Genomic DNA, 27,077 nt, shown 5'->3' with positions numbered 1-27,077 from the left:
AAATCTCAGGTCTGGTAAATTGTGTGTGTTTGTTAAAAAAACATCTTTATGTGTGTGTGTGTGTGTCTGTATATGCATATTGTATATATACAGACACACAGATATATATTTTTATACATAAATATACATATATATATTTACATACACATTAGAGAAGGAAATGATACATTCCATTATCTTTGCCAAGAAAACTCTCAATGTGATCATGAAGAGTCCGACATGGCTGAAACAACTGAATGACATTTATAAATATATTTTATATACATACATACATACATATATATTATACAAATGTATATAATGTTGTTGAGTCTTGTCTAACTCTTTGACCCCATTGACCAGAGCTCTCCAGGTCCTTCTGATATCACTCCACTGTTTTTTCAAAGTCTGTCCAAGTTCATGATGCTATCTAAACATTTCATCTATGGTTCCCTTCCATCTTTCCCAACATCAGAGCCTTTTCCCAATGAGTCCTGTCTTCTCATAATATTTCCAAAGTATTTAAGCTTCAGCTTCAATGTTTGACCTGCCAATGAATAGCCTGGAATACTTTCTTTAAGTATGAACTGATTTGATCTTCTTGATATCCAAGGGACTATCAAAAGTCTTCTCCTTTAAAGCTGGCCTCAGACACTTCCCAGCTGTGTGGCCCTAGGCAAGTCACTTAACCCCCATTGCCTAGCCCTTACCTTTCTTCTGCCTTGGAGCCAATCCACAGTAATGATTCTAAGACAGAAGGTAAGGGTTAAAAAAAACCAAAACCTTCTCCAGTCCCACAATTTGAAAGCATTGATTCTGTGACACTCATCTCTCCTTATAGTCCACCTCTCATAGCCATATGTTTCTACCAAGGAAACCATTGCTTTGACTCTACAGACTTTTGTTGACAAGGTGATATCCCTGCTTTTTAGTATTCTGTCCAGATTTGCCATAGCTTTCCTTCCAAGGTACAAACATCTTTTAATTTAATGGCTACAGCCATCATCTGCAGTGATCTTTGAGCCCAGGAATACGAAACCTGAAACCACTTCCACTTCTTCTCCCTCTATAGAAGTGATAGGACCAGTTGCCAAGATCTTGGGTTTTTTTTTTTTTTTGTTTCTAATGTTAAGCTTTAAGCCAACTTTTCAGTGGCCTCTTTTACCCCAATCAAAACTGCTAAATTCTTCACTTTCTGCCCCTGTATTGTTTGCACATCAAATCATACACAAACACCTCCCCCCTCCACACACAGAAATGTAGTGGAAGTTGAATTGGTCAATAGGGGCCCTCCTAAGGGACATGATCTGAATTGTCATTCTTGGTTTCAGTTGACCACTTGGGAGCTTTAGGAACAATTTCCAACCAGGTGTGACTCTGGGCTGAAGGCCCTCCCTCTGAGATGATGAAGAAAAACTGATGGATGTTTACAAGAGAGAGAATGACCCCTCCGTCAACTGTTCTTTTGGGGCTGTGAATTATGCCAGAACTGTTTCAAGCTACTTCCCAAGAGAGGGTGAGAGAAAGAGCAGCTTGCTCCTATCTGCACCCCAGAATCCACTTGGCTGTGAACACATGCTGTCTAAAATAAAACACGTACCTGCCTAGGCAAGCTGGAGCCTGGTCTTGGTCTGCCTCTTTTGTGTTTGATTTTCTTCTAATCTTAGGCAAATAAGTAACTCTCTGAAGATGGAGGCATCCATGCTTAGAGATGATCTTAGGAATTCACACAAACTAAGATTCTGAAGTCTCCTGAAAGCTAGAATATGGAGGATAGAAATTCTTCCTAGTGACATATGTGGTGTAGAGGCCAGAGACTTAGGACTAAGTTAATATCCCCCTTTTCCTGCTTGCTATACTCCCATCAAATAGCTAAAACATCTTTGAAAGTTTCTCTCTGTCTCCCTTCTCTCTTTCTCTCTCCTCTCTCTCTCTCTCTCTCCCTCTCTCTTCCCCCCTTTGTCTCTCTCCTGTCTCTGCCTCTCTCTGTCTGTCTGTCTCTCTTTCTCCTCTCTGTCTCTCTCCTCTCTGTCTCTCTTCTCTCTGTCTCTCTTCTCTATCTCTGTCTCTCTCTCTTTTCTCTCTCTCCTCTCTCTCTCTTCTCCCTTTCCCTCCTCTCCCCCTCTCCCTCTCTTTCCTCCTCCTTCTCTCCTTTCTCTCCTTCTCCTCCCTCTCCCTCTCTCCCTCCCTCTTCCTCTTTCTTTCTCCCTCCTTCTCCCTCTTTCTCTGCCTCCCTCTCTCTTTTTCCCTTCCCTCCCTCTTCCCCCTTTCTCTCTCTCTCCTCCCCCTACTTCTTACTCTCTCCTCTCTTTTCCCCCTCTCCCTCTCTCTCCCTCCCTCTCTCTCCTCCCCTTCTCTCTCTCTCCTCTCTCCCTCTTCCTTTTCCTCCCTCCCCCTATCTCTTTCTCTCTGTCATTTCTCTGACTCTGTCTCCCCTGTCTCTGTCTCTCTCCTCTCTTTCTACCTCTATCTATCTCTCCTCCCTTTTTTTTCTCTCCTCTCTCCCTCTTCCTCTTCCTCCCTCCCTCTAATATACATGGAAACTACACCAATACATATAGAAAGAGATGGAACAGCAACAGAACAATCAAAACTGAATCTTGTGAAATTATAATGGCCAATCTTGGACTCAGTGAGGAAATACAAGAAGGCCCCCTTCCCATTTCCTTTCAGAGGCATGAGGCCATGGATGTGGAACACTCCATTTACTGTCAGATCTTTTTCATGTATTGGTTGGTTTTGCTAAACTTTTTTTCCTTAGATAGATCTGTGTTTTAGGAATATCAGTTTGGCAGCTGTGTAATGATGGATTGGAGTAAGGAAAAGTGGATTTCAGGAATTCTGGTTATTCCACTACAATAGTCCATGTGAAAAGTGGTCTGGACAGATAGTAGATATGATCGGTGCTAGATTTGGTGCTGGGGACAAAGAGTTCCCAAGGGCTGATCAGTGTGGGCTGGAGTGGTTAGAACCAAGTTGTAACTATGAATTCCTCTTACTCATTAGGCAAATTCAGCTGGTGGGTAGATGTCAGTGACATCACAGAAAATAGTCCAGCCATGAATTCAGTTATGCCATAGTTTGGCTCTTCACTTTCATGCCAGTTTGGGGGAAGGTCAGCCCTGGCAACTGGACCCAGGAGTTAGTACCTCTAGGAGGTATTTATGTCACATAATCGACACGAACAGTGGAAGATCAGAAGTGATACACTGAGCATAGCTAGCAGAAACTGCACTGTTTGTACTGTTTACTCATCCTCCCAACCCTTTCTTTCCCTAAATTAGGAAAGCAGAATAAACTTCATAGCTTGGCAGTAAGAAAGGTAAAATATGAAGAAATCGAAATCAAATTTCTTGCAGTGTGACTTATGCTATTGCTCAAGAGTGCAAGCCCCCCACCATATAGGTATCCTGGGACAAATTCCACTTCACCTGCCTTAGTTATGACTCTAAGTCAGGGAAGACTTTGTGGAAAAAGAAAACTTGCACTGGACCTTGAAGGATGGGTGAGAAGAGGGAGAAAGTCAGTGTGTGTGTGTGTGTGTGTGTGTGTGTGTGTGTGTGTGTGTGTGATAGCACAAGCAAAGATGCAGGAATGATAAAAGTACATGGGGACAGCTAGGTGTGGATAGAACACCAGTCCTAGAGAGGGATATCTCTCTAGGGTTCAAGTCTAGCCTCAGACATTTCTTGGCTGTGTGACCCTGGGCAAGTCACTTAACCCCAATTGCCTGCTTCTTTCTGTTCTTCTGTCTTGGAACCGCAACTTAGTAATGATTCCAAGACATAAAGTAAGGGTTAAAAAAAGAAGAAGAAGCATATATTATAGTTGAAAGATCTCTTAATCTGAATTAAATACCTTTGGTTCAAATCTCATCTCTATTATTTACTGCTTTCATGACTTAAGGCTTATCTTTTGGGATCTCAATTTCCTCATCTATAAAATGAAGGGGTTGGCCTAAATGACTCCTTTTTTTAGACAGGGCAATCTTTGTATCACATGTTTAAAAAGTTTTATTGATTATTTCCTTTTTACAGTACAAGCATTTATCATAAGAAGTCTCTTATAAGTGGTTAAGTAAAACTAAAAATATGACTCAAAATGCATGCAACATTTCACTTCTGTAGTAATAACACTCTTATTCACCACCCCCAACCTCTCGATTTAAAATAAAGTAACAAATTATCTTCTCTGTCTTCTATTCCCTATCTCATTGGGAAAAAAAGATAAGAAAAGCAAATTTCTTGTAACAAATATGCATAATCAAGCCAAATAAATCCTTCAAAGACTGTATACCACAGATAGATAGATTGTTGTTTGTCCTTTGTTTTTCAAAGGGGACCAGTGACATCATGGGTGATGTCTTGACTTGCACATCAATTGGATGTAAGGAAGGCACAGTTGCACATCTGTCTCACTATCTCTTCCATAGTCCTCAAAGACCAGTGGCAAGACAAAATCCTGAAAATAGCTTGGATGCAGTGGATGACCTCAGTGTCTTCCATGTCTGCCCAAGCTCTCTCAAGGGTTCCATAGTGCCTGTTTCAGCTACCTTCGTGGCCACTGGAACAAATTGTTCTCATCCACCCATTCCCCCAGGAGAAGTCTTCACATGCTTGGAGCTGACAAAAGAATTAAGATCCCTCTTCTCTCAAGCTCTTGCTAATTTTGACACCGACACCAGACTGAGTAATTCTTCTCCACAAGTGAGATCAGTCTTATGAAAATGGTCTTGAACCCTGGAGTAGAGTTAAGCTTCTCATAATGATGGTTTATAATAAATCCCATTTCTTTACTACCATTACCATTTGTGGTAATATATAGGAATAATATCCTAAGGCTCTTCTTCATCCAGAATAAGCTTTGTTGTTGTTGTTTGATCATGTCCAACTTTTCATGACCACATTTGGGGTTTTCTTGGCAAAGATACTGGCATGGTTTGTCATTTACTTCTCCAGCTCATTTTCCAAATAAGGAGATTGAGGCAAACAGGGTTAAGTGACTTTCCCAGGGTCACACAGCAAGGAAATGTCTGAGGCCAGATTTGAACTCATGAAGATGAGTGTTCCTAATTCCAGGTCCCATACTTTGTTTACCCAGCTGCCCCAAAAGAATAGGTTCATCTTTCTTTAAAAGATATTGAGGGGCAGCTGGGTAGCTCAGTGGATTGAGAACCAGGCCTAGAGATGGGAGGTCCTAGGTTCAAATCTGGCCTCAGACACTTCCCAGCTGTGTGACCCTGGGCAAGTCACTTGACCCCCATTGCCTAGCCCTTACCACTCTTCTGCCTTGAAGCCAATACACAGTATTGACTTCAAGATGGAAGGTAAGGGTTTAAAAAAAAAAAGATATTGAAACTATCCTTGATATTTAATTGGTGCAGAGGACAGAAGACTTAGTACATTAAAGTAGTTTGCTGGTACTCTTAGTATGAATTGTGTGCCCAAATAACCACAGAGCTTCTCTCTCAGCCATTTCCCCCCCTTAAAAGACTGGTTCTTCTTATATCTCCCAGACTGGGAGTAGAGTGACAGCTCATGACTGATCCCTTTCTGATCATCAGGGGAACCCACATCTGACCTGGGTCCATTCTTTCAGCAGATGAAGCAGCAGGACCAGCACTGGCACAAAGAGTAGCATTTGACTGAATCAGTTCTGTATCCTAGCTGAATATCCTTTCCCTGCTCTGAATGTTTTCTCCCTGCTGTTGCTAAGTAAACCTCCTTTTGCTAACTGTCTAGGAATCTGTTCTAGGAATCACTCATTTGGTTCCCATCTTACACATAAGTATCAAACAGGCTTAAATCCAGCTTGGTCTAATACACCATTATAGGATTCCATAGCCCACCCTCCCTTTTTTGCTTTTACATTCACCAACTGTGTCTTTTCCCTTCAAAATGTGCTCTTCCCTTCTGCTGCTTCTTCATTGCCACCACCCCGGCCATTGTCGTCACCCATCTAGGGGGTGATTGTAACAGGCTCTAGTCCCTTCCTCTTCTAGTCCATCCTGCATGCTGCCTCTAGAATAATCTTTTAAAAATATTCTTTATCATCATGAGGTTTCCTTGCTTAAAACTTTCAGTAGCTCCTTTGAAAAATTCAAATTGCTTAGTCGGACTTTCCACAATTAGGGCCCATTTTGTGTGACCCACCTTACCTCCCACTACTCCATAGCACGAATTGTTTGCTCCACTCAGGCTAGTCTTTATCCCATAAAAAAAAATGTCCCATTCACTGCACAGTGTGTTCATACTGTTTCTTAGCCTAAAATATTCCTTCTCTCTTTCTATCAAAATCCTTCAAGGCTCAGCTTGTCCAGCCTCTTCCTTCAAGCCTTTCCCAACTATTTAGCTTCCCTAGTGTTCCCTCCTTGTTAGGACTGCAATTGCACTGAGCTCTGGACATTTATCTGGCACTAGACATACATGGGCTGGTATTGTTAGCTTCCCTTCTTTCCTTCCCTCCTCACTCCCCTTCTTCCTTTCTTTTTTCCTCCCTCCCTTCTTCTTCTCCCCTCCCTTCCTTCCTCCTTCTTTTTCCCTTCCTTTCATTCTTTCTCCTTCCTTCCACAACACTTGGGCAGTGTTGGCAGAGAAGCCCAAGGAACCCTTGCTGCTGGTTCCCACTGCTGCTGACCCTCAGTAATGCTGTGTGTCTAGTGCTATCTCATCATCCTGATGATAATGATTTGCAATAGTTGTTCAGTAGTGATCCCATTTAAGGTTTTCTTGGCAAAGATGCTGGAGTGGTTTGTCATTTCCTTCTCATGTCTGCGTCCAGATTTGAACTCGGGTCTTCCTGACTGCAGCCCTGGCACTCTATTCACTGCATCACCTAGTTTCCCAATAATAATAATAAAAGCTAGCATCTATATAATGCTTTTGGAGTTGCAAAGTCACTTACATATATGTATTATCCTCTTTGATCCTTGAAACCCAATGAAATAGGAGTTATTATCCCTACTTTATAGATGAGGAAACTAAACCTAGTTAAGTGGCTTGTCCTGTGTCACATGACCATTAAGTATCTGAGGCAGAATTTGAACTCACGTTTTCTGACCTCAAGCAGCTAGATGACATAGTGGCTAGAGCCCTGAATCTAGACTCAGATTCATCTTCCCGAGTTCGCTTAAGCCTATTTGCCTCAGTTTCCCCATTTGTCAAATGATCTGGGAAAGGAGATAGCAAAGAACTCCAGTATCTTTGCTTAGAAAACCCTAGAAGAGACCATGAAAAGTCAGAAGCAACTGAAAAATGATTGAACGACAAACATTTTTGACCCCAAGTGCAATTTCTTTCTTACCCCTTACCAAGAATCAATATTAAATATCAGCTCCAAGACAGAAGAGTGGAAAAGGCTAGGCAATGGGGGTTAAGTGGCTTGCTGAGCGTCACACAGCTAGGAAGTGTCTGAGATCCAATTTCAACCTAGAACCTCCTGTCTCCTGACCTGGCATTCTATCCACTGAGCCATCCAGCTTTCTCCACGCTTCCACTGAATCATTTACATCCATTGTTTCATTTTCATGTGATCAGGAAAGATGGCTTTAACAGCTTTATTTCAAATAACATTTTTTTCAACAATACTAAATGGCTTCTCCATGAAATTGCCAGACACTTGAAAGGACATGACTGAGACAACTGAACAACTAGCTAAATTTACTTTTCTTTGGGCTTCCATTTTCTCACATGTAAAATGAAGGAGTGGGACAGTGTGGTGCCATAGAAGAGCTGAACTCACAGGGACATCCCCAGTTAGGATCTTGGCTCTGATAATCCCTGCCTATGTGATCTTGGGCAGGTTCCTTGGCCTCAGTTTCCCCATCTGTAAAATGAGGGGTTGGGATTAAATAACTTCTCAGGTCCCTTCCAATGCCATGATTCCGTAACTGGATAATCTCCATGAAACCATCCAGCCTTAATTCCTATGATCCTATAATTCTCTCCAGTCCTTCATTGAATTATATGTTCTGCTCCCTCTGGTGGTCATGTCAGGAGTGAATGCTGCGTCAAGTTGGAGGAAAGGTAAGAGAATAAGCTTGGGAGGGAGAATTCTGGATCTAAATAAATTGGGAAGCTGAGAAGGAGGAAAAGCCTCTGTGCTTAGAGGCAGTGCCTCTTTTTGGAATGATCACAGCTTAAAATGTCCCCTTGCCTCTTCCTGGGTGTTTGAATTGAAGCAGGACTCAATGTCTTCCTTTAAAGGAATAGTTGGGAGGATGGAATTTAGGCAAATGATCGCAGATGGAACAGCTACTTGGGGGCATGTAGGAACTTCTCAAGGCCCTTAAACTCATATCTTGTAGGCAATAGTATAGCTTGTCCATGTGAACAATGGGGAAAGTTTTTTTATTTAGTCAGAGATCCCCAGTTCAAATCCCAGCTCTACCATTTTTTACCTGTGTGACACTGGACAGGTTTTCTTCTCTAGGGCTTGAGTTTCTCTGCCATAAAATCAGGGTGTTAGATTAATTAACCTCTGCCATCTCTGCTCTAAATCTATGGTCCTGACCTTGTTTACTCTTCTATGTATCTTGCTTCCCATCACCACACGTGAACCTAATTTGATTTGACTCTCATTTGTTTATTTTTTCACCTCTGGGGTCCTTAATAAAAAATGAACATTGTATATCAGATTCGTGATCAGCTCAAATATTGTATTTAGCCTAGGAACTTTCCTTCAACTTTCAGGTTGAGTCCCTGAAGAATGGCCACCTCATTCTGTGGGAGGTACTCTTAAAAGTGCGTCTTAAAAATTCAATAAATAAATAGAAAAAAAAGTTTTAAGTGTGTCTTTGTGTCTATACTCTTCATCTTAATTCATGATCCCTGTACTCTGTGATTCTTCATGCCTAAAACTACAGCTCATTATTACTCACTGATGTGTTTTCCTTTGCTAGTCAACTAGAAGATACAACTAAAAGGCAGCTAGGAGATACAGTGGTTAGAGTACCAGATCTGGAGTCAGGAAGACCCATCTTCCTGAGTTCAAATCTGATCTCATCCAATTACTAGCTGTGTAACCCTGAAAAAGTCACTTAACCCTTTTTGCCTCAGTTTCCTCATCTGTAAAATGAGCTGGAAAAGGAAATGGCAAACTACTCTAATTTGCCAAGAAAACCCAAAATGAAGTCATGAAGAGTCTGACACAACTGAATAACAATGATAATAAAGCCTTTAGTGAAATGGATAGTAAAAAAATGTTGATAAACTCTCCTCCATCATATGGGAGAGTAGTAAGGGAGTCACAAGTAGAGACACTCACAAAGAAAGAATGAAGTAACCCAGGAACAAACAGGGAAGGGGTACACACATGGCTACTGATGACTTTGCCCTTTTCCAGCTGGCCTTTGTCTTCAGTCTCTACCTGGAGACTGTTCTAGTGGATGCAACCGGATACTGCTTCTCTGTGGTCTCTCCCTACTGTACCCAGCTTCTGACTCACCTGAAAGCCTCAGGGGCTTAGTATTCCAAGTAACACACTGCCAGGGAGCATTTGAACCATCTTTCCTTCTCCAAGGAGCAAAAAAAAAGGAAATTCTTTACAACATTCAGTACCTGGGGTTCTTAAACTCAGACACTCTTGAACACAGAGTTAATCAATAAGCAGCTCTCAAAGCTGATACTGCCTTGGAATTCTCCTTTCTCTGCCAGAAGGTTAGATTCTGGGATCATGATATCTAGAGAATCTAGAATCACTTCTCCCCAAAAGTTTAGAGGTTTAGTATACAAAAGTAAACAAAGGGGTTTAACAAATGCCTTTGAAATCCCCTCAGACAACATGCAAGCACTTTTCTTCTATGGTGAGATACTAATGCTACAAGATGTCATTGTTAATGGAGGTGGAGGGAAAAAGAAATCATCTTCCCTTCTTGATACTCTCTGCAAGAAGATAAAGGGAAAAAATGAAGAGCAAGTCCACAATTTTAGAACTTCCTTAGGAGTTCCATCCCTCCTTCAGAGTTGATTGACTCAGCTTGTTTTCATTTTTGTGGGTTCAGCACATTGCCCATATAGCTTATGTGTGTCCACGTGGATCTGTCTAGAGGTGGTTTCCAGGGAGGCAAGAATAGATATCTCTAGAGTTTTCTCCCCCTACTAAGTTCCAAGGGAGACCGATTCCTTCTAGGAGAAGAAATGGGACGTTGGGATTAGATACTGGTCACTGTTCTCTTCAAAGAGAGAAGGGATGCCAAACTCTATTTGTCTGTGTTAATCTAGGTCAATAATGATGAACCCTTTAGAGAGGCAGGTGATGTGAGAACTGTCTTCAGGTGCCTGTAGAGATGGGGAGGGGAGCAGCCCAGCCCTGCATCCTTCTGGATTTCTAGTAACAAACTCTGGTCAACCTTGTGCTGAGGCCATGGCACATGTACCCACAGAGAGGGCTCTGAGTGCCTCCTCTGGCACATGGGCCATAGGTTCACCTCCATGGATCTAGGGGAAGACATTTTTAGGTTCAAGCTATGCTTCTGGTTGCTGTCCTTTAAAGGGAAGGAGTGCCCCAAGCTATATACCCAAGACTTGACTCTTCCCATCAGATGCCATTTCCATAATGAACACATATGGTGAACAGTGAATAAACCCTATATCCAAGTAAAAAGCAAAATAGTAAGCAGAGAAAGTACACATATTAGAATATATTCTAGACAACAGAGAAAGGTAATGAACTCTTCCCCTGGGAATGAGATAACTCAGCTCAAACAAGAGCTAGAACTCCAGAACTCACCCAAGGGGAAATTCCCCAAAGCCTCTAATGTAGTGTACTGGGAAAAGGGACATGACCAAAATGCTGTGAATTTTAGTTTTATTCCACCCTGCTCAGTCTTTAGAATTCTAGCAACCAGGAATGTATACACCCCCACTTAAGGATTAACTGTGAGGAGGATGGCCTATGACCAACATGTGCCAGCAAGTGACAAATCAGAAACAACTGACACATCCCCTGGGCTGTCCTAAGCCAAGTTTAAGCTACCATTGGTACATGTGAGACACAGGAAGTGATGTAAAGAACTGTCTATATATTTCGTGTCAATTCTGCTCTCCTTGTTCTCTCTCAGAGGCGTTGGGCTCGCTAAGCGACGTTGGACTCGCTCAGCAATGTTGGGCTCTCATGGCTTGGCGAGGTTGGGAGCTCTGGGCAGTGTTTTGGTGTGCTTGCAGCTCTTGGAAGGTTTTGCCATTTGTGGCTTGGCAGTGAGGTTACTAGGAGAAGCTTTGTAGCGTGGTTTAGGTGAGGCATCTTTCCTGAGTGACCTTGGTGAGTGGCTGCTGATTCCTCCTTTCCTTTACCTCCTAAAGCACTATCCTCCTAGGAGGCCCCTCTTCTTGGAGGGGATCTCATGGCTGGAAGCTGAGCTAGACTTAGTCTTCTGAGGAGGCCTTGTGGCTGAGTTCTCTGACCTTCCCTTGGCTTAGGCTAGGCTGGAGAAGCCTTATACCCCTTCCTCTCTCTTCTTCTTCTTAATTTCTTCCTATTATTGTAATTAAACCACCTTAAAAATCCCAAATTGACTTGAGTATTTTATTGGGATTGAATTTAATCCCTGGTGACCACTAAAATAATATATTTAGTCAACAACCCTAATTTTACCCTTACAGTCTGGCTCCTATATATGTTGGATTCTTCCCAGAGTCTTTCTCTTTCTTTGGAGACCTGAAGAGAATGCTGGAAAAATGAAGCGATCCAGTGTCTTATCTCTTGAAGCTGGGAACCAGAGGATTAAAGATCTCTTTTCTGTCAAACTCTCACCATCTTGGCCCTATGGGTGTGGAACATTGGCAGATCACTCTCCACCATGAGGAATGTTTTGTGCAAATAGCCTTAAAACCAAAGGTTACATTGGGATCAGGCAACTTGGTTGATCTTTAATAGTCAATCACTATCAATTCCTTTTGGCCCATCAATTGCTTTCATCCAGTGAACCATTGCTCTATTACCATATCAGATTGTTTTGGAAAATTCCCCAATTGAATCAGGGCCTTCCCTGATCCATCTTCTTTACACATACCAAGATTAAAAAAAGATATAGGGGTAGATAACAGGTAGGTAACTCAATAGATTGAGAGCTAAGCCTAGAGATGGGAGGTTCTGGATTCAAATCTGCCCTTAGATACTTCCTAGCTGTGTGACCCTGGCAAGACACTTAATCCCAAATGCCTAGCTCTTCTGTCTTTGAATTGATACTAAGAACTAAGACACAGAGTAAGGATTAAGAAAAGAAAGGAGCAATGGGTGGAAGATGTAGGGACACAGGTTCTTTTACTTGAACTGAATAAAATTTTCTTGGCAATATGAGCTGGCTAAGAGTGGAATGGGCTGTCCTTATAGGACTTCAGTAAGAGGTTGAATGACTTCTGGTCAGGGGTGTTGTTGAAGGGATTCTTGTTTAATGCTGGGGTTGGACAATGTACTCTATGAAGCTCCTTTCAACTCTTCAGATTATGTGATCGTGTCATAGTGAAGAGGATCTAGTAATGCTTCATTGTAAAAAAGAATTTTACATTTTACAAAGTTATTTCCTGACAACAGCCTTATGAGGTGCAAGTATTTGGGTGGGGGTAAAAGAGGAGAGGGACAGAGCTGTGATTTTGCAGCCTAGACAACTCAGTCTACCAATGCAGATTAGCAACTGTTGTCCAATTTGTTTTCCAGAGTTTCCTACTGCAGCGAGAGATCAAGTAACCTGCCCAGAATCACACTGTCAGTATGTTTCAGAGGCAGGACATGAATCCAAGTCTTGCTGATTGAGACTGGCTCTCCTATGCCCCTATTGCAAGTATTATTCATTCCATTTTATAGATGAGGAAACTGAGGTTTTGAGATTGATTTGTATATGATGGAAAATGTATACCAGAGCAGGGATTCAAATCTAGATTTCCTGAATACAGTGCTCTTTCAACTGTACCAAACTGTACCAAAATAATTCCTGAATTGAACTATTTCCTATGTGTTAGGCATGTGTTAAATTGATCCACCAATAAGTGGATTATTCATCATTATTATTATTATTATTCATTATTCAGACATTAAGACCCTGAACTAGCTGGCCTTTTATTTACATGAGGCTTCTACTTGATAAAGAAGGATAAGGGAGTAATTATTCATTACCCTTATCTGCCTGTGGTACACTAATGGACAGTGAGTGTAGTTGAGTATTCTGCCAGCCCTATAACGAGTGCTCTGGTGCAAGGGGAAATTCTAAGCCCCTAAGCAAAGCATTTAAAAGTGCACACTGACCCTTTGGTTATTGTGTAGGCAACAAATCTACACCTTATAGAGCCCCACTTAATGATGCAACAGAGCAGAATGGATTGACCTCTGGATTTGGCATCAGGCATGGAATTCTGTCCCAAATAATGAATGACTATGGGACCTTTGGGAAGTCATCTGTTCCTTGTGAACCTCAGTTTCTTCATCTGCAAAATGGGAATACTAATACCTGTAGCCCTTACCCTATAGCTGTGTTGGCAAACCTATGGTACACATGCCAGAGGGGGCTGCTTCCCTCCCCCTCTCCATGTGCACCTGAGGACATTTCTCACTTTATTCACCCCTCCACCCAGCAGCCCAATGGGAGTGCTTCCTCCCCCCACCTCCCCAATTGTTGTTTCTTGTTTCTCTTCCTTTTTGTCTGACTATTACTTCTTAGTCTTTTACTCAGGAGTATAGTTCATCTGGACTTTAATACATCAGGGGCAGATAAATGTTTTGTCTCTTTACTTATTGTGGGTAGCAATTCTCTTTAAGTCATTTTCTTTTCTGTCATTTCCAGGTTTTTGATCATTCTCCTTGGCAAAGAAAACAAAATAAAAACTGAACAGCTTTCTATCATCTTTGTAGGATGTCATCTTTGTAGACTGACCCATTATTTTTCAAGATCCTTGGGGCCTTGCCACCCACCTGCTACTTTCCCTTCCTAAATACTACCTGTCTTTCTTGTCTTCCATGAGCATAAACCCAAACCTTTTCTTTGCATCCTTTTTCCAATTAAAAAGTGGGCTGCGTGAGACCAGAGACTATCTCAAATTTCTATTTGTATCCCCAGAACTTAGCATAGTAACTTGAACACAGTAGGTCCTTTATAAATAGTTTTACATTTCATCACCTACTATGTTGCACCCAAACTAGCCTACTTGTTGTTCCTTGGACATGAGATTATATGCACAGGTCTTTCTGTGTTCGAGAATGCTCTCCCTTATCACCTTCAACCCTTAGAGTCTTTAGTTTCCTTTAGACATCATCTGAAAAGTCACTTCCTCCATAAAACCTTTCCTGATCTCCTGGTTGTGTGCATTCCTTCCCCATATCACTTTGTGTTTCGTTTGAATAGATTCTGTATTCACGTGTATGTACAGGCAGGTAAGTTCTCTCTAAGGAAGGGAGTACTTCTGTATATTCAGCACCTCAGACAGCACCTGGCTGGCAGTAGGAACTTAAATACTTGCTGAATAAATTGGGTCCTATCTCTATTCATGACGCATATAGATACTTGGGCAAATGCTAAACACAGATGCACTTAATACCTTTTTATTCTGCTAGAATTCTAGAATGCCAGAGCATCCCTGTTCTAACCGGAACACTTTACAAAGAAGGAAACAGATTGGAGAAAGGATTGGGCCAAGATTAATCAATCACTGGGTTAAGTGCTGGTGATACAAAAAGAAGCAAAAAAGATGACCCTTGCCCTCAATGAGCTTGCAGTCTAATGGGGGAGACAACATGCAAACAGGGCTAGAACCCAACCTGATTTGCGCGATCCCCAGTTAGTGCTCTTCTAAATCCTGAATATATCCTATATATACTTCTCTTGTGCTCTGGATCCTGTAGATCTAAGTCGAGAGGCTAAAAACCAATCACTTAAAAAATTCAACCAGTCATACCTCCCAAAGAGATAATAAGGAAAAAGACTTGTACAAGAATATTCATGGCTGTGCTCTTTGTGGTGGCAAAACATTGGAAAATGAGGGGATGCCCTTCAATTGAGGAATGGCTGAACAAACTGTGGTATCTGTTGGTGATGGAATACTATTGTGCTCAAAGGAATAATGAACTGGAGGAATTCTGTGGGAACTGGAATGACCTCTAGGAATTGATGCAGAGTAAGAGGAGTAGAACCAGGAGAACATTGTACACAGAGACACATACACTGTGGCACAATTGAATGTAATGACTTCTCTACTAGCAGCAACGCAATGATCCAGGGAAATTCTGTGGGAATTCTCTGAAAGAACACTATCCACGTCCAGAGAAAGAACTGTGGGAACAGAAATGCATTTGGAAAATATATGATAGACCACATAGTGCAATAGGGATATGATTGGGGTTTTGATGGTAAAGAATTGCTCTACTGCAAATATGAATAACATGGAAATAGATTTTGAACAATGAAACATGTATAACCCAGTGGAACTGCTTGCCGAATTTGGGAGGGAGAAGGAGAAAGCAGGGAGGGGGATCATGAATCATGTAACCATGGAAAAATATTCTAAATAAAAATAAAAAAATTCAAAAGACCCATGTGAGTACTTCTGCCAGTGGTACAGATCACATAGTGCCTTCCATACAGCCTTCCATAGTTCAGTAGAAAGGAAGCAGGCATTTATTAAGTACCTACTAAATTCCAGGTCCTGTACTAAGCACAATTTACAATCCTAGAAACAACCCTAGGTGAAAATTATTATTTACTATCACCATTTTACAGTTGAGGAAATTGAGGCAGGGGTTAAATGTTTTGCCCAGGATTACACAGCTAAAGTCTGAGGTCAGACATAAACTCAGGTCTTTCTGACTCCAAAGTCCACCACCAGCTGCCTAGATAGTTGAAAGAGTTGTGGTGACCAAAGACCTCCACTGATTTGTGGCCAGTTTTCTGTTAATGAGCCTTTCTGAGTTGAGCCAGGCTGGTCCTCCAATAATGATTTGTCCATTCATTCTCAGGCCCATTTTGGGGGGGGGCCTTTCTAGTTTGTTTGTACTTGCTAAGGCTTATGGCTAGCTTTTGAGAACCCAGAGTCACTTTCACATCTCGAGGAAGCATCAAAAGAGCAAATGAGTGGATACCAACCTAGAGAAGAGCTAATTTTGTCCTTCCTAAGGTATTTGCCTTTTAGTAAACTGTCAAGACCTTAAACCAGAGGAATAAAGCAATTATAGTGGAATTTCAGGCATCACAAAGTCAACAAATAAAAAATATTTTGGGGAGACCAGGCCATCTTTGGCTCCTGAGATCACATCATGTAAACAGCTCCTAGTTTGCCCTCTGATCTTGGGCAGCAGCATGATACGTAGAAGGTGTGCTGGGTCTGGAGTTAGAAGATCAGAGTTCAAATCCCAGCTTGGTCATGTAGCTAGTTATGTGACCTTGGATGAGTCACTTAAGCTTTTGGGGCCTAGATTTCCTGCAAAATAAGAGAGAAGGGACTAGATGGGCTGTCAAATTCCTTCCAATTCTAAATCAATGAACCTGTGATTCTTAGACATATGAATGGGATGAGTGAACAGACTCCTAGTTCTGAAGCTGCCCCTGGATTGGGAGGCCAAACTAAGTTCTGCTTTTAGGCACCAGATTTCCCCATCCTCATCTTCTGTCTCATGTCACAGTTGAGGCTGAGGCCCAGACTTTCTGGTCCTTCTCACCTTCTTTATCATTCCTTAATACTTGCCACTAGAGGGAGATGGAGAGAGGTCTGAATAGAATCCATGTCAATCTTTTGTTAGATCTTGGACAGAGAACAGATGGCCGGTCTGATTGGGTTCAAAGGGCATTTAGGAGACATGTTGGCACCCCTCTTAAGTGCAAGACAGGTCAGAATGTATGAAAGAGTAAGCAGGGACAAGGTTCCTAGCATCTCCCAATCTAGAAAGATGTTTGGTGGCATGGCTGTCGTTCATCCACCCATAAAATGCAGACAGCTACCAGTTCCTCCTCTACTTTCCTTTTGAAGACAACTGTGTCTGGCTTCAGACACTTCCTAGCTGTATGACCCTGGGAAAGTCACTTAACCCCCATTGCCCAGCCCTTACCACTCTTCTGTCTTGAAACCAGTCACTAGGATCAATTCCAAGTCAGAAGGGAAGGGTTAAAAAAAAACAACAACTAATAAAATGGAAGAATTTCTGACCTAACAAGAAATAATGAGCATTACAGGATATAAAATTAAAAATTTGGATTACATCAACTTAAAATAGATTTTGCATAACACAAACAAAACCAATGTGGCCAAGATTAGAGGGAATGCAAGAAACTTGGTAGAAAAATTTATATCAAGTTTCTCTAATAAAGGTCTCATTTCTCTCAAAAAAAGAAAGGAAAGCAATGGTGAAGATGGAAGGGGTGAGGCCACCTTCCACAGATGAGGGCAGATCACCTTTCAGTTTGCCAGACAGCTAGGTGGCATAGTAGATAACAGTGCTAGTTTGGGGATCAGAAAGACCCAAATTCAGGTCCTGCCTCACACTAACTGTAGCAAATCACATCAACAATAACAATAGCTAGCATTTTTATTCTATAAAGTACATTTTATAAAGTATAATGATATTTTACAAATATTCTCTCATTTGATGCTTACAACCACCCTGAAAAACAGGTGCTCTCATTATCCTCATTTTACAGATAAGGAAACTGAGGTAGACAGAGGTTAAGTGGCTTATTTAGGGTCATATAGCTAATAGATGTCTGCATCAGGACTTGAACTCAGAGCCTCCTGACTCCAGGCCAAGAAATTCTATATACTGCTCTACCTATCTTCACTCTCAGCCTCAGTTTTCTTATCTGTAAAATGAGGATAATAAGAGAACCCACTTTCTAGGGTTATTGCAAGGCTCAAATGAGATAGCATATGTACAGCACTTTTCAAACACTAAGACGACTATATATAATATATATATATTATAGTATATAATATAAATAGCTATGGTTCTATATAATTTTTAGCCTTTGTTTCTCCTCTTCCCAAAAAAGGGGGGAAAAGGAGAACGCAGAATGGGCAAGTGTCCCTTTATCCCTAGAGTTTTGACTTAGCAGAGTAACAGACCATTAAAACTGAAAAGGACCTTAGAAGTCATCTAACCCAACCTCCTCATTTTACAGATGAAGAAACTGAGACCCAGAAGGGTAAGTTATTTGAGCAAAGTCACACAGCTTTTTAGCACTATACTAGGCAGCAGTTATACACAGTGCGGAATCCCCTCCCCCAGATCGCCACTCACCATGCTGATGTCTTCCATTGTGTAGCCACATAATCCTTTGTGCAGCACCTCATTCTTGGAACAAGGTGCCATGCAAAGGATTATGTACTGTACAGTGAGTGATGCCGCATCCTGGGCTCCTCTCACTGACCAACAATGAAAGAAGTGCCCCTTCTAGAAGTGCGGTGGGGGTCAGATAAATGGCCTCAGGGGCCCACATGTGGCCCATGGGCCGTAGTTTGGGGACCCCAACCTAGGCTTTCCCCTTTTTTATATGAAAGTTGTTACTAAGATAGAAAGTAAGGGTTTAAAAAAAAAGCCTGAAGCCAAAGTAATGTTTTCTGCTACCAGCCTAACCACCATATTCCTTTTCTTATACAGATCTAGCCAGCTCAAAATCTCAGAGACCCAGGAGGGTCTCCCTTACAGAGTAACGCATGGCAGTCAAAAGCAGTAGACTCTCTTGATCAATGACACATGTAAAACCCAAAGGAATTGTGTGTTGGCTACAGGAGTAGGGTTGGGGGAGGGCAGGGAAAGAACATGAATCTTGTAACCAAGGGAAAATATTCTAAATTATTAATTAAATAAAAATTTAAAAAATAAATAAATCAACACTATTAAAAAAAAGAATTAGACTCTGTCACTAGCAATGTGAATAAAGCAGTTCACTCATTTTGCCTCATTTTGTTCAATTGTATATAGAGTTCCCTTTCCCCTCCTCACCACAAAAAAACTATTCGTGGAAAGCACATTGGTGGGACTTATGAGCTGTATATACAGCATTAGAAGTGTGGCAACCCACAGGCTTACCCCTTTAGGTTTGAAAACTGGGGATGTCTGAACCTTAATGCTATTTGTTAATGATTAGGATAATTATCTAGCCTTCAGAGTTCAAGATTGGGAAGTATATGGAATGTTCACCATAAAACAGAGTGAGATCTCTGACAGAGGGATGCAAGAGTCCAAAGAAAAAGAAATTAGCTAGCCATGGAGCTCCTACTCTTTATTCTAAAGAGTTTAGCATGAACTGTATAAGCTGAAAGACTTTTTTTGTTGTTGCTGATTCCCAGGCAAAGAGTTTCCATGTTTTCTAAAAGATCTGGAAAAAGTCAAACAAACAAACAAAGCAAACAAACAAACAAAGACAACATTGTGGTAGCAACCCACCATTCCCTGAGGAAGAGATAGCTAAGGATGTTAGCAAGAGTCTATGAGATCTGTCCAGCAGAGAGCATAAGACCAATAGGAAACAGGCTCATGAGGAGCCAGATGATAATATATCATTAGAAGATATCAGCATCAGATACATAAGTAGTTCCTCCATGTATATGCCCTGGTCACATGTGCTACATATTTATAAACCTTACCACATACACATGCTGGCTGTGTATGTTCCATATGTGTCTACTCTTCCCACTTACGTTTTTGTATTTGTGGGATTATGTAGGTTTGTGAAGGAAATGTTTTGTTGCTACTTTTCCTACTATGCCATTTTAGTAAATGCCTTTGCTTTGAATTATGTTCTCTGGATGATTATCAAAGGGGGCTTTGATGGGGGCTAAAACTAAGGTTTTAGGCATTAAAGAACAGCAGAATACCTAAGGCAGTGATGGTGAACCTTTTAGAGACTGAGTGCTCAAACTGCACCTTCATGCCACATGAAAGCCACCTCTTTACCCCAGACAGGGCTGGGAGGAAGCACTCCCATTTGGCTTCTGGACAGAGGTGAGGGTGATGTGAGAAATGTCCTTAGGTGCAGTGGAGAGAGGGAAAGGGGCAGCCCCCCTTTGATACATGTGCCATAGATTAGCCAGCACGTACCTAGGGTATCTTATTTTTATAGGATCCATGTTGTGAGTTGGTAGTTCCTCTGACACTAGACATTGTACATGTTGCCACCATTTTGTGGGCAGAGAAAGACAGGTCAGGAATACCAGTGTAAAAGGTAGAAGACGTCTGTGTGACTTCTCAAATCTCTTTGTAGTCCTCCTAGATTGGGGGTGGGGGAAGAACCCTGTCTGAGATTGATATGGAAAGATCCCTGCTTTCCCACTCTACCTATGTGACCTTGGTCTAGTCACTTCACCTTTCTGAGTCTCAGTTTTCTTCCTTGCAAAATGAGGAGGTTAGGCTTCATGATCTATGCAGTCTCTTCCCATAGATCTATAATTCTATGATAAGTTACTTACTTCCTCTAGACTCCAATTTCTTTACCTAGAAAATAAGCAGCTTGGACTAGTTGACCTCTGAGGTTACTTTCAGCTTAAATCCTGGATCCTTAGGCTATTTTTCACTTTTACTATGAAAATCCCCATCCAGCCCCTCCTGCTTGGAAAGATCTCTGTCTGCCCTGAGCCAACACTGGGTCACTTCTCAGTTCTCAAGGGGGCTTGGTTTGGCCATCAGCCTTTCTCTCTCTGTATACCTTCTGCTGTTTCTCATTTACATAAATTATCTCTTCTCAATTATCCATCCAGCTGTCCAAATGGTGATCTGTGGCTAAATTTTAAATGGAATATAATTTAATAATGACTGATTAGAAGGAGATTAGTCGTTATGGAAAAAAGGAAAAGCAAAAGATAGCTAGTTGTCCTTAATCTGAGCCAATCCCACAGTAATTGTGGGAAACATGGCTACCATCTTTCTCTTTAGAATAGTCTATATGTACCTCCTATCCCAAACAGTGAAAATCTCCTGCCTTAGTTTCATTCCAGAAAGGAAAGATTGAGAACATGGGATAAGGTGGCTCAGACTACCCCAGAAGAGAGTATAATATTTATCAGTACCTTTCCCGGGCCAGGGAAATATTATAGATAAGAAAACTAGGCTAAAAAGGTTTTGTGACCTGGGAACACAATCAATCAACAAGCATTTATTAAACGTTTACTATATTCCAGGACCTGGAGATATGACAAAAAAAAAAATCAAATAGTTGTTCTCAAAGAGCTGACATTCAATGCTGTGCTATGGTTGTCTCAATGTGATTCAAAGGGAGGTAAGAGTAGCTTACTCTAGCCTCTGCTCTCCAACCTCCTTCTCTAAAAGAGACTTTGATTCCTGCTAGGGGGGAAATTGGTAGCTTGGGGTCAGAGGCTGGCCTTTACTCTCTTCTCCTCAGAGAGAGGAAGTACCAGATTAGAACTATATCAATCTGATTCCTTAAATATTATTGATCTAAGGAAAGTGATTTTTAGGTTCAAACTAAACTCCTGATCACTGTTCAATTTAATGAGGAACTGGGGGGTCCCAAGCTGTACGTCTAAGGCTTAAATCCCTTTCCAACAAATAGCAATTCCACAATGGACACATATAGGAAATAACAACAACCAAAAAACCCAAACTCTCACTTTTCTAGGTTGAGGGAAAAACGGAAATCAGAGATCGTATACATAGAAGAACACACGCCAGACAATACACAGAGTAAATGAGCTCTCCTATTTGGTGCATTAACAACTCAACCAAGAAAGAGAGTCCCAGGCTCCATCAAAAGGAAAAATCTCTGAAGAAGCTAGAGATAAGGACTCATAGGCTTGAAGTTCAACATGTCTGCTTCTAGCAAGGGTCTCTCTCTCTTCAGTTACTTGAGGAGAGGTTGAGATGGTGCATCTTCTTCCTCAGAGGTAGTAGTCTCTTAGTAACCGAGGATGACGATTGTCTTTGTGCATGTGTGCACAAAGATATTTGTGCGTGAAAGAGATTTAAGTGGAAAAGTCGATGCACAGAGACAGTCCCACTCTCTCAGCGTTGGAAGCCTGGGTCCAATGGCACAAAAAGTCGTTACACCTGGAGACTTCCTCAGCTGCATTGGATGGCCATGTTGTCTTTTGTGCTCCAACACGCCCTGAGCACTCCACAGTGCTTTGCTGCGTCGCCCTCTCAGCCGTTGAACCTTCTTATTGGTTTCTTCCTTCTGTTCAGCCGAAGCAGTCTTCACATGCTGGGTGAGCAAAGCCTGGTTCACCAGGGGTCAACGACGACCCGATGGCTACCCTCACAAGGTTTAGCCGGCCTGTCGAAGCCGTTGCCTGGGGTGTGGCCACTGCCGCATGCTAGCAGCTACTGGGAGCCACAAGTGAGAGCTGGGTGTCAGGTGAGGGTCAGAGGCTGGAGAGTTGCCCTAGGAGGGTACAACAAGCCCTCCATACCAAAGATATTACTCCTCCCTGAGCACCCCCTACACTCCAGATGCTAAAAGAATCTGAAGAGACCAAGACCAAATCTCCTCTCTTTCCCACTTCCACCAACTCTACCCTGTCCCTCATGTAGAGGTGGGGGGTGGGGTGGCTTTGATCTCCACCAGTGAATCCTGGATCAATGAGCTTTGGGGCTTGAGTTACAAAATAGTTTTGTCTGAGGTAGGATTTGAACCAGTTAACTCAAATTCTAGGACTCTCTCTCCATTATGCTGGTTCTAGAATCATTTGTCCTTCTCCTGTAAAGTTTGAAAAGGGTCAGTTCTGGACAAATAAATAGGTCTTGCTTTTACGTGGAGGGCAGTAAGGTTGTGGGATTCCCCATCCCCTTCAAGGTGATATAGGAAGAAAAAAGAAGTCAATCAGGGAAAGATTTGGATAAATTCATGGATGAGAGTCATAAGAGAAGCCATGCATGTTTAGGACATGTCTTAGATATTTAAGTTTGGACTCCCCAGTATCTCATGGTACTCCTCTGAGTGTCATCATTGGACCTAGAATCCAAGGCAAGATAGACTATGCAATCATATGATCACAGACTGATATTTAAGGTCATTTGGCATAATCTTATTTCATAGTTTTGGGGGTTTTAAAAAATCCCTCATATTCTGTCATAGTTTCAATTTCAAGACAGAACAGAACTAGACAACTAGACAATCAGAGCTAAGTGATTTTCCCAGGGTCACACAGGTAGGAAGTATCTGTGGCCAAATTTGAACCCAGAATCTCCCAACTCCAGGCCTGGCACTATCCACTGTGCTCCCCAACTACTTTGCCTTATTTTATAGTCGAGGAAAGTGAAACCTAGAGAGGTAAAGGGACTTGCCCAAGACCACACAGATATTAAGTGGTAGAGTTGGATGTCTTTGGGTTGAAGTAGAAGGAGGAAGGGCAATGAACAAGGCGGGACAGAGTTGGAACATCAGAGCCTCACTGCCAATCTTGAGTCATCTGGATCCCTCACTATGCCTCAGCAAATGAGAATTGAGTTTTTCCACTTCCAGCTCTGATTCCAGATCACCCTCACCCCACCTATTCCTCACTCTTGTCTTTGTTCTTTCAGGTTCTTCTTGTTCCTGTTGAAAATATTGAAGATATTGAATACTTCATTGTTTTCCAGTGGCACCCTGATCTTGGAGACCTTTAAGGAAAGGGGGAAACAATATTTTGACTATTCAGATACAGTGGTATTCTCTGTTGCCAGTGGTAATCTTTTATATACTTTATATGAGACATCTTATAACTTAAGTAGTGGAGACATTCTCTATGTTCCTTCAGCTAATTTGTACAACATAAAAAAATCTTCTTAATAAAAGAAGCATTCTAGCACTACTGGGTTTGTACCCCAAAGAGATAATAAGGAAAAAGACTTGTACAAGAATATTCATAGCTGCACTCTTTGTGGTGGCAAAAAAATTGGAAAACGAGGGGATGCCCGTCAATTGGGGAATGGCTGAACAAATTGTGGTATATGTTGGTGATGGAATACTATTGTGCTAAAAGGAATAATAAAGTGGAGGAGTTCCATGGAGACTGGAATGACCTCCAGGAAGTGATGCAGAGTGAAAGGAGCAGAACCAGGAAATCATTATACACAGAGACTGATACACTGTGGTACAATCGAAGGTGATGGACTTCTCCATTAGTGGCGGTGTAATGTCCCTGAACAATCTGCAGGGATCTAGGAGAAAAAAACACTATCCAAAAGCAGAGGACAAACTGTGGGAGTAGAAACACCGATGAAAAGCAACTGCCTAACTACATGGGTGGAGGGGATATGACTGAGGAGAGACTCTGAATGAACACTGTAATGCAAATACCAACAACATGGAAATGGGTTTGAATCAAGAACACATGTGATACCCAGTGGAATTGCGCTTTGGCTGTGGGAGAGGTGGGGGGAGGGGGAGAGGGAAGAAAAGAAAATGATCTTTGTTTCCAATGAATAATGTTTGGAAATGACCAAATAAAAATAAAAAATAAAATAAAATAAAATAAAAAAATAAAAGAAGCATTCTCCTTTTCACTCAGATAAAAACTGAAAGACAAGAAAAATAGAAAATATATGTATGTACATCTATCTATCTGTCTATCTATCTATAGAGAGAGAGACTACATATATGCATAGCATTCTTGTATAGGTAGACTATTTTTTCTGGGAGTCACTTTTTGTGTATTTGGATTATAAACGTTCTATTCAGTCATGCCCAACTCTTCATTTAAGATTTTCTTGGCAAAGATCGTGGAGTGATTTGCCATTTCTTCCTTCAACTCGTTCTCCAGAGGAGGAAACAGTGGTAAAAAGCATTAAGAGACTTGCCCAGGATCATACAGCTAGTCAATGTCCAAGGACAGATTTCAACTCAAGAAGATGAATCTCACAAGCTTTAGCCCTGGCCCTTTATCTACTGCTCCACCTAGCCACTCCTTTGCCCCTTCCTTCAAATTGATGGGCTACTAAGGGCAAACATAAGGAAGAAAGCTAAGGGAGAGTGAGAGGGGGCTAAAATGGTACAAGGAAGAACCATTCAAACTCTTACCAACTATTGTACTGTGGGCAAATGACTCAACTTCTCGCTGCTTCATCATCTTTAAAATGAGACTAAATATATTCATACTACCCAACTTTTGGGGTGGAATTTTGAGAACCTTAAAGTATATCATTATTATTATATGCACTATTATTATTATTTAAAAGAGTGCACTATTATATGCACTATTATTATTATTCGAAAGGCTATAGGAAGATAGGTTGGAGGGGGTACAGAGAGCTTTGGAGTGTCATTTGAAGGGGGGCTTTACAAAGAAAGCATCCTCTCAATTCCACCTGTGGATGACCTGCTTAATGGACCTATTTGGGTCTATGATCTTCCTAGGGATATTATGGCTCAGGATTTGCTTCATTCTACCCTCATTCTTAATGTCACCCAAGTCATTTGGGCATTGGGATAAGTCAAGAAGGCTGGTTTCTTGGCTGCCATTTCTCCTATACTGAGGAGGGATAAATCCTTCCCTAGGTAGTGCCCAATGCCCTTTCACAATTCTTTCCCCTTTGCCTGCTGCCTCCATGCCCTTCTCTGATTCTGGCCTCCTATAAACCAGCCCACTTTTAGCTGAGCACTGGCCGGAAGTTATTAATTATCCGGTATTCATTTGCTGTCAGTCTGGTTAATCCCCACCTAGGGACCTCATGCAGCCTCCTCCTTCCCCCCCATCTCCCCATCCCCTTCCTCCTCGGAGTGTCCCCCCCTGCCAGTGCAGGTCCAGGTGGTCCCCAGGCTCCCAGAGGCCTATTTCAGTCATAATTACTCTGCAAACCCATCTTCCACAATGGAGCCTAAGTGAAATGTTTGTCCATATTGCTTGAGGGGAGGCCTCCCCCATCCCCAGCCTCAGGATAATTTGATATTCAAATCCTGGCAAAGACCTGCTACAAATTGTGGCAAATTAAGCTGATTTTGCCCCTGAATGAGGGATTTTCTCCTGCAGATCAGCTCTTCCCTGGAGTTGATGAGGTTGGGATTAGAGGAGGAACCAAAAAAGGGGAGGGAGGAGGAGGAGGAGAATAGCTCTTAGGATGGAAAATACATAGAGGGAGAAGGAATCCAAAGGAGACCACTGGGAACCTACACTGTTACCAGCATTAAAATTTTGTTGCCTTTGTATGCAAGAGTCAGATTTACCAGTGGTTTTCCAAAAGGGCCACTAGAAAATCCAGGAAAGCCTCTTCTCCAAAGTGAGGGAACAATGTCATAAAAAGAACACTGGAATGGATGGAGTAGAAGATTCAAGCTCTAGTTGTAACTTACAAGCCTCAGTTCTGGGGTCCATATTTTAAGAAGTGCGTTGGCATGCTCCAGACAACCTCCAAACTGGTGAGAGGTGAGTTCAATAAACTTAAAAACACCAATGGAGAACCATGTCACAGAGGATTAGTTAAAGCGGAAGTTTGTAACTTCAAAAAAGAAAAACCAAAAACAATCCACTAAAACCCCTTTCCTTCTGTCTTAGAATCAATACTAAATACTGGTTCCAAGGTAAAAGAGAGGAAATAGCTAAGTAATGAGGGCCACACAAGTACGAAATATCTGAGACCAAATTTGAACCCAGGACCTCCCACCTCCAGGTCTGATTCTCCATTCACTGAGTCACATAGCTTACCCTTTTCTTAACTAACTTTAGTGTGATGGACTCTGTTGGCAGTCTGGAGAGACTGAATATTACTATGGTTTGTTGCTTATGTTCATAATAAAAAGAAATGCTAAATTAGAAGGAATAAAGATATCATTTTCCCCCCTATCCAAATCTAAAAATGCCCTTCTTGGAGCTCCAGGGCCCCCTCAGGTTAAAAAACTTAGGGGGTTATAGGAACTAAGAGTATTTACTCTGAAGGAGAAGAGGGTAGGGAATTGGGGTTATCTTTAAATATTTGATGATTTGCTACCAGAAAGAGTTTAGATGAAGACTTACTCTGCTTGGCTGCCAAGAGTGGAAACAGAACCAACAGAAAAGATGCTGGAGAGAGGCAGATTTGAGCTGTGATGTTTCATGCTTCCCAGGGAAGCTGGGTGGTACAATGCCAAGCCTGATGTTAAGACTCATCTTCTTGAGTTCAAATCTGGCCTCAGATAACCTATTGGTATGACCCTGCACTAGTCACTTATTCCTATTTGCTTCAGTTTCCTCATCTGAAAAAAGAGCAGGAGAAGGAGA

General features: G+C 41.7%; 1 protein-coding gene across 2 annotated transcripts in view; it reads left to right on the top strand.

Moving 5' to 3' along the window:
• The window catches only part of LIN52 (lin-52 DREAM MuvB core complex component), a 212,755-nt gene extending 188,472 nt beyond the window's left edge, over nt 1-24,283 (top strand). The window contains exon 7 of one of the 2 annotated variants that reach the window (XM_056820879.1): nt 23,428-24,283. In XM_056820879.1, coding sequence (XP_056676857.1) covers nt 23,428-23,447 — 20 coding nt within the window. In that variant the 3' untranslated portion in view covers nt 23,448-24,283. Of the gene's footprint in view, nt 1-1,310; nt 1,594-23,427 lie in introns of those variants that run through there. The other variant, XM_056820877.1, reaches the window with a different exon arrangement.
• Nucleotides 24,284-27,077: the final 2,794 nt, after the last annotated feature.

Source organism: Monodelphis domestica, chromosome 1 (genome assembly GCF_027887165.1).
Source record: "Monodelphis domestica isolate mMonDom1 chromosome 1, mMonDom1.pri, whole genome shotgun sequence".
Lineage (NCBI taxonomy): Eukaryota > Metazoa > Chordata > Mammalia > Didelphimorphia > Didelphidae > Monodelphis > Monodelphis domestica.
The sequence above is the reverse complement of the archived record's forward strand: the minus strand, read 5'-3'. Positions and strand labels throughout refer to the sequence as shown.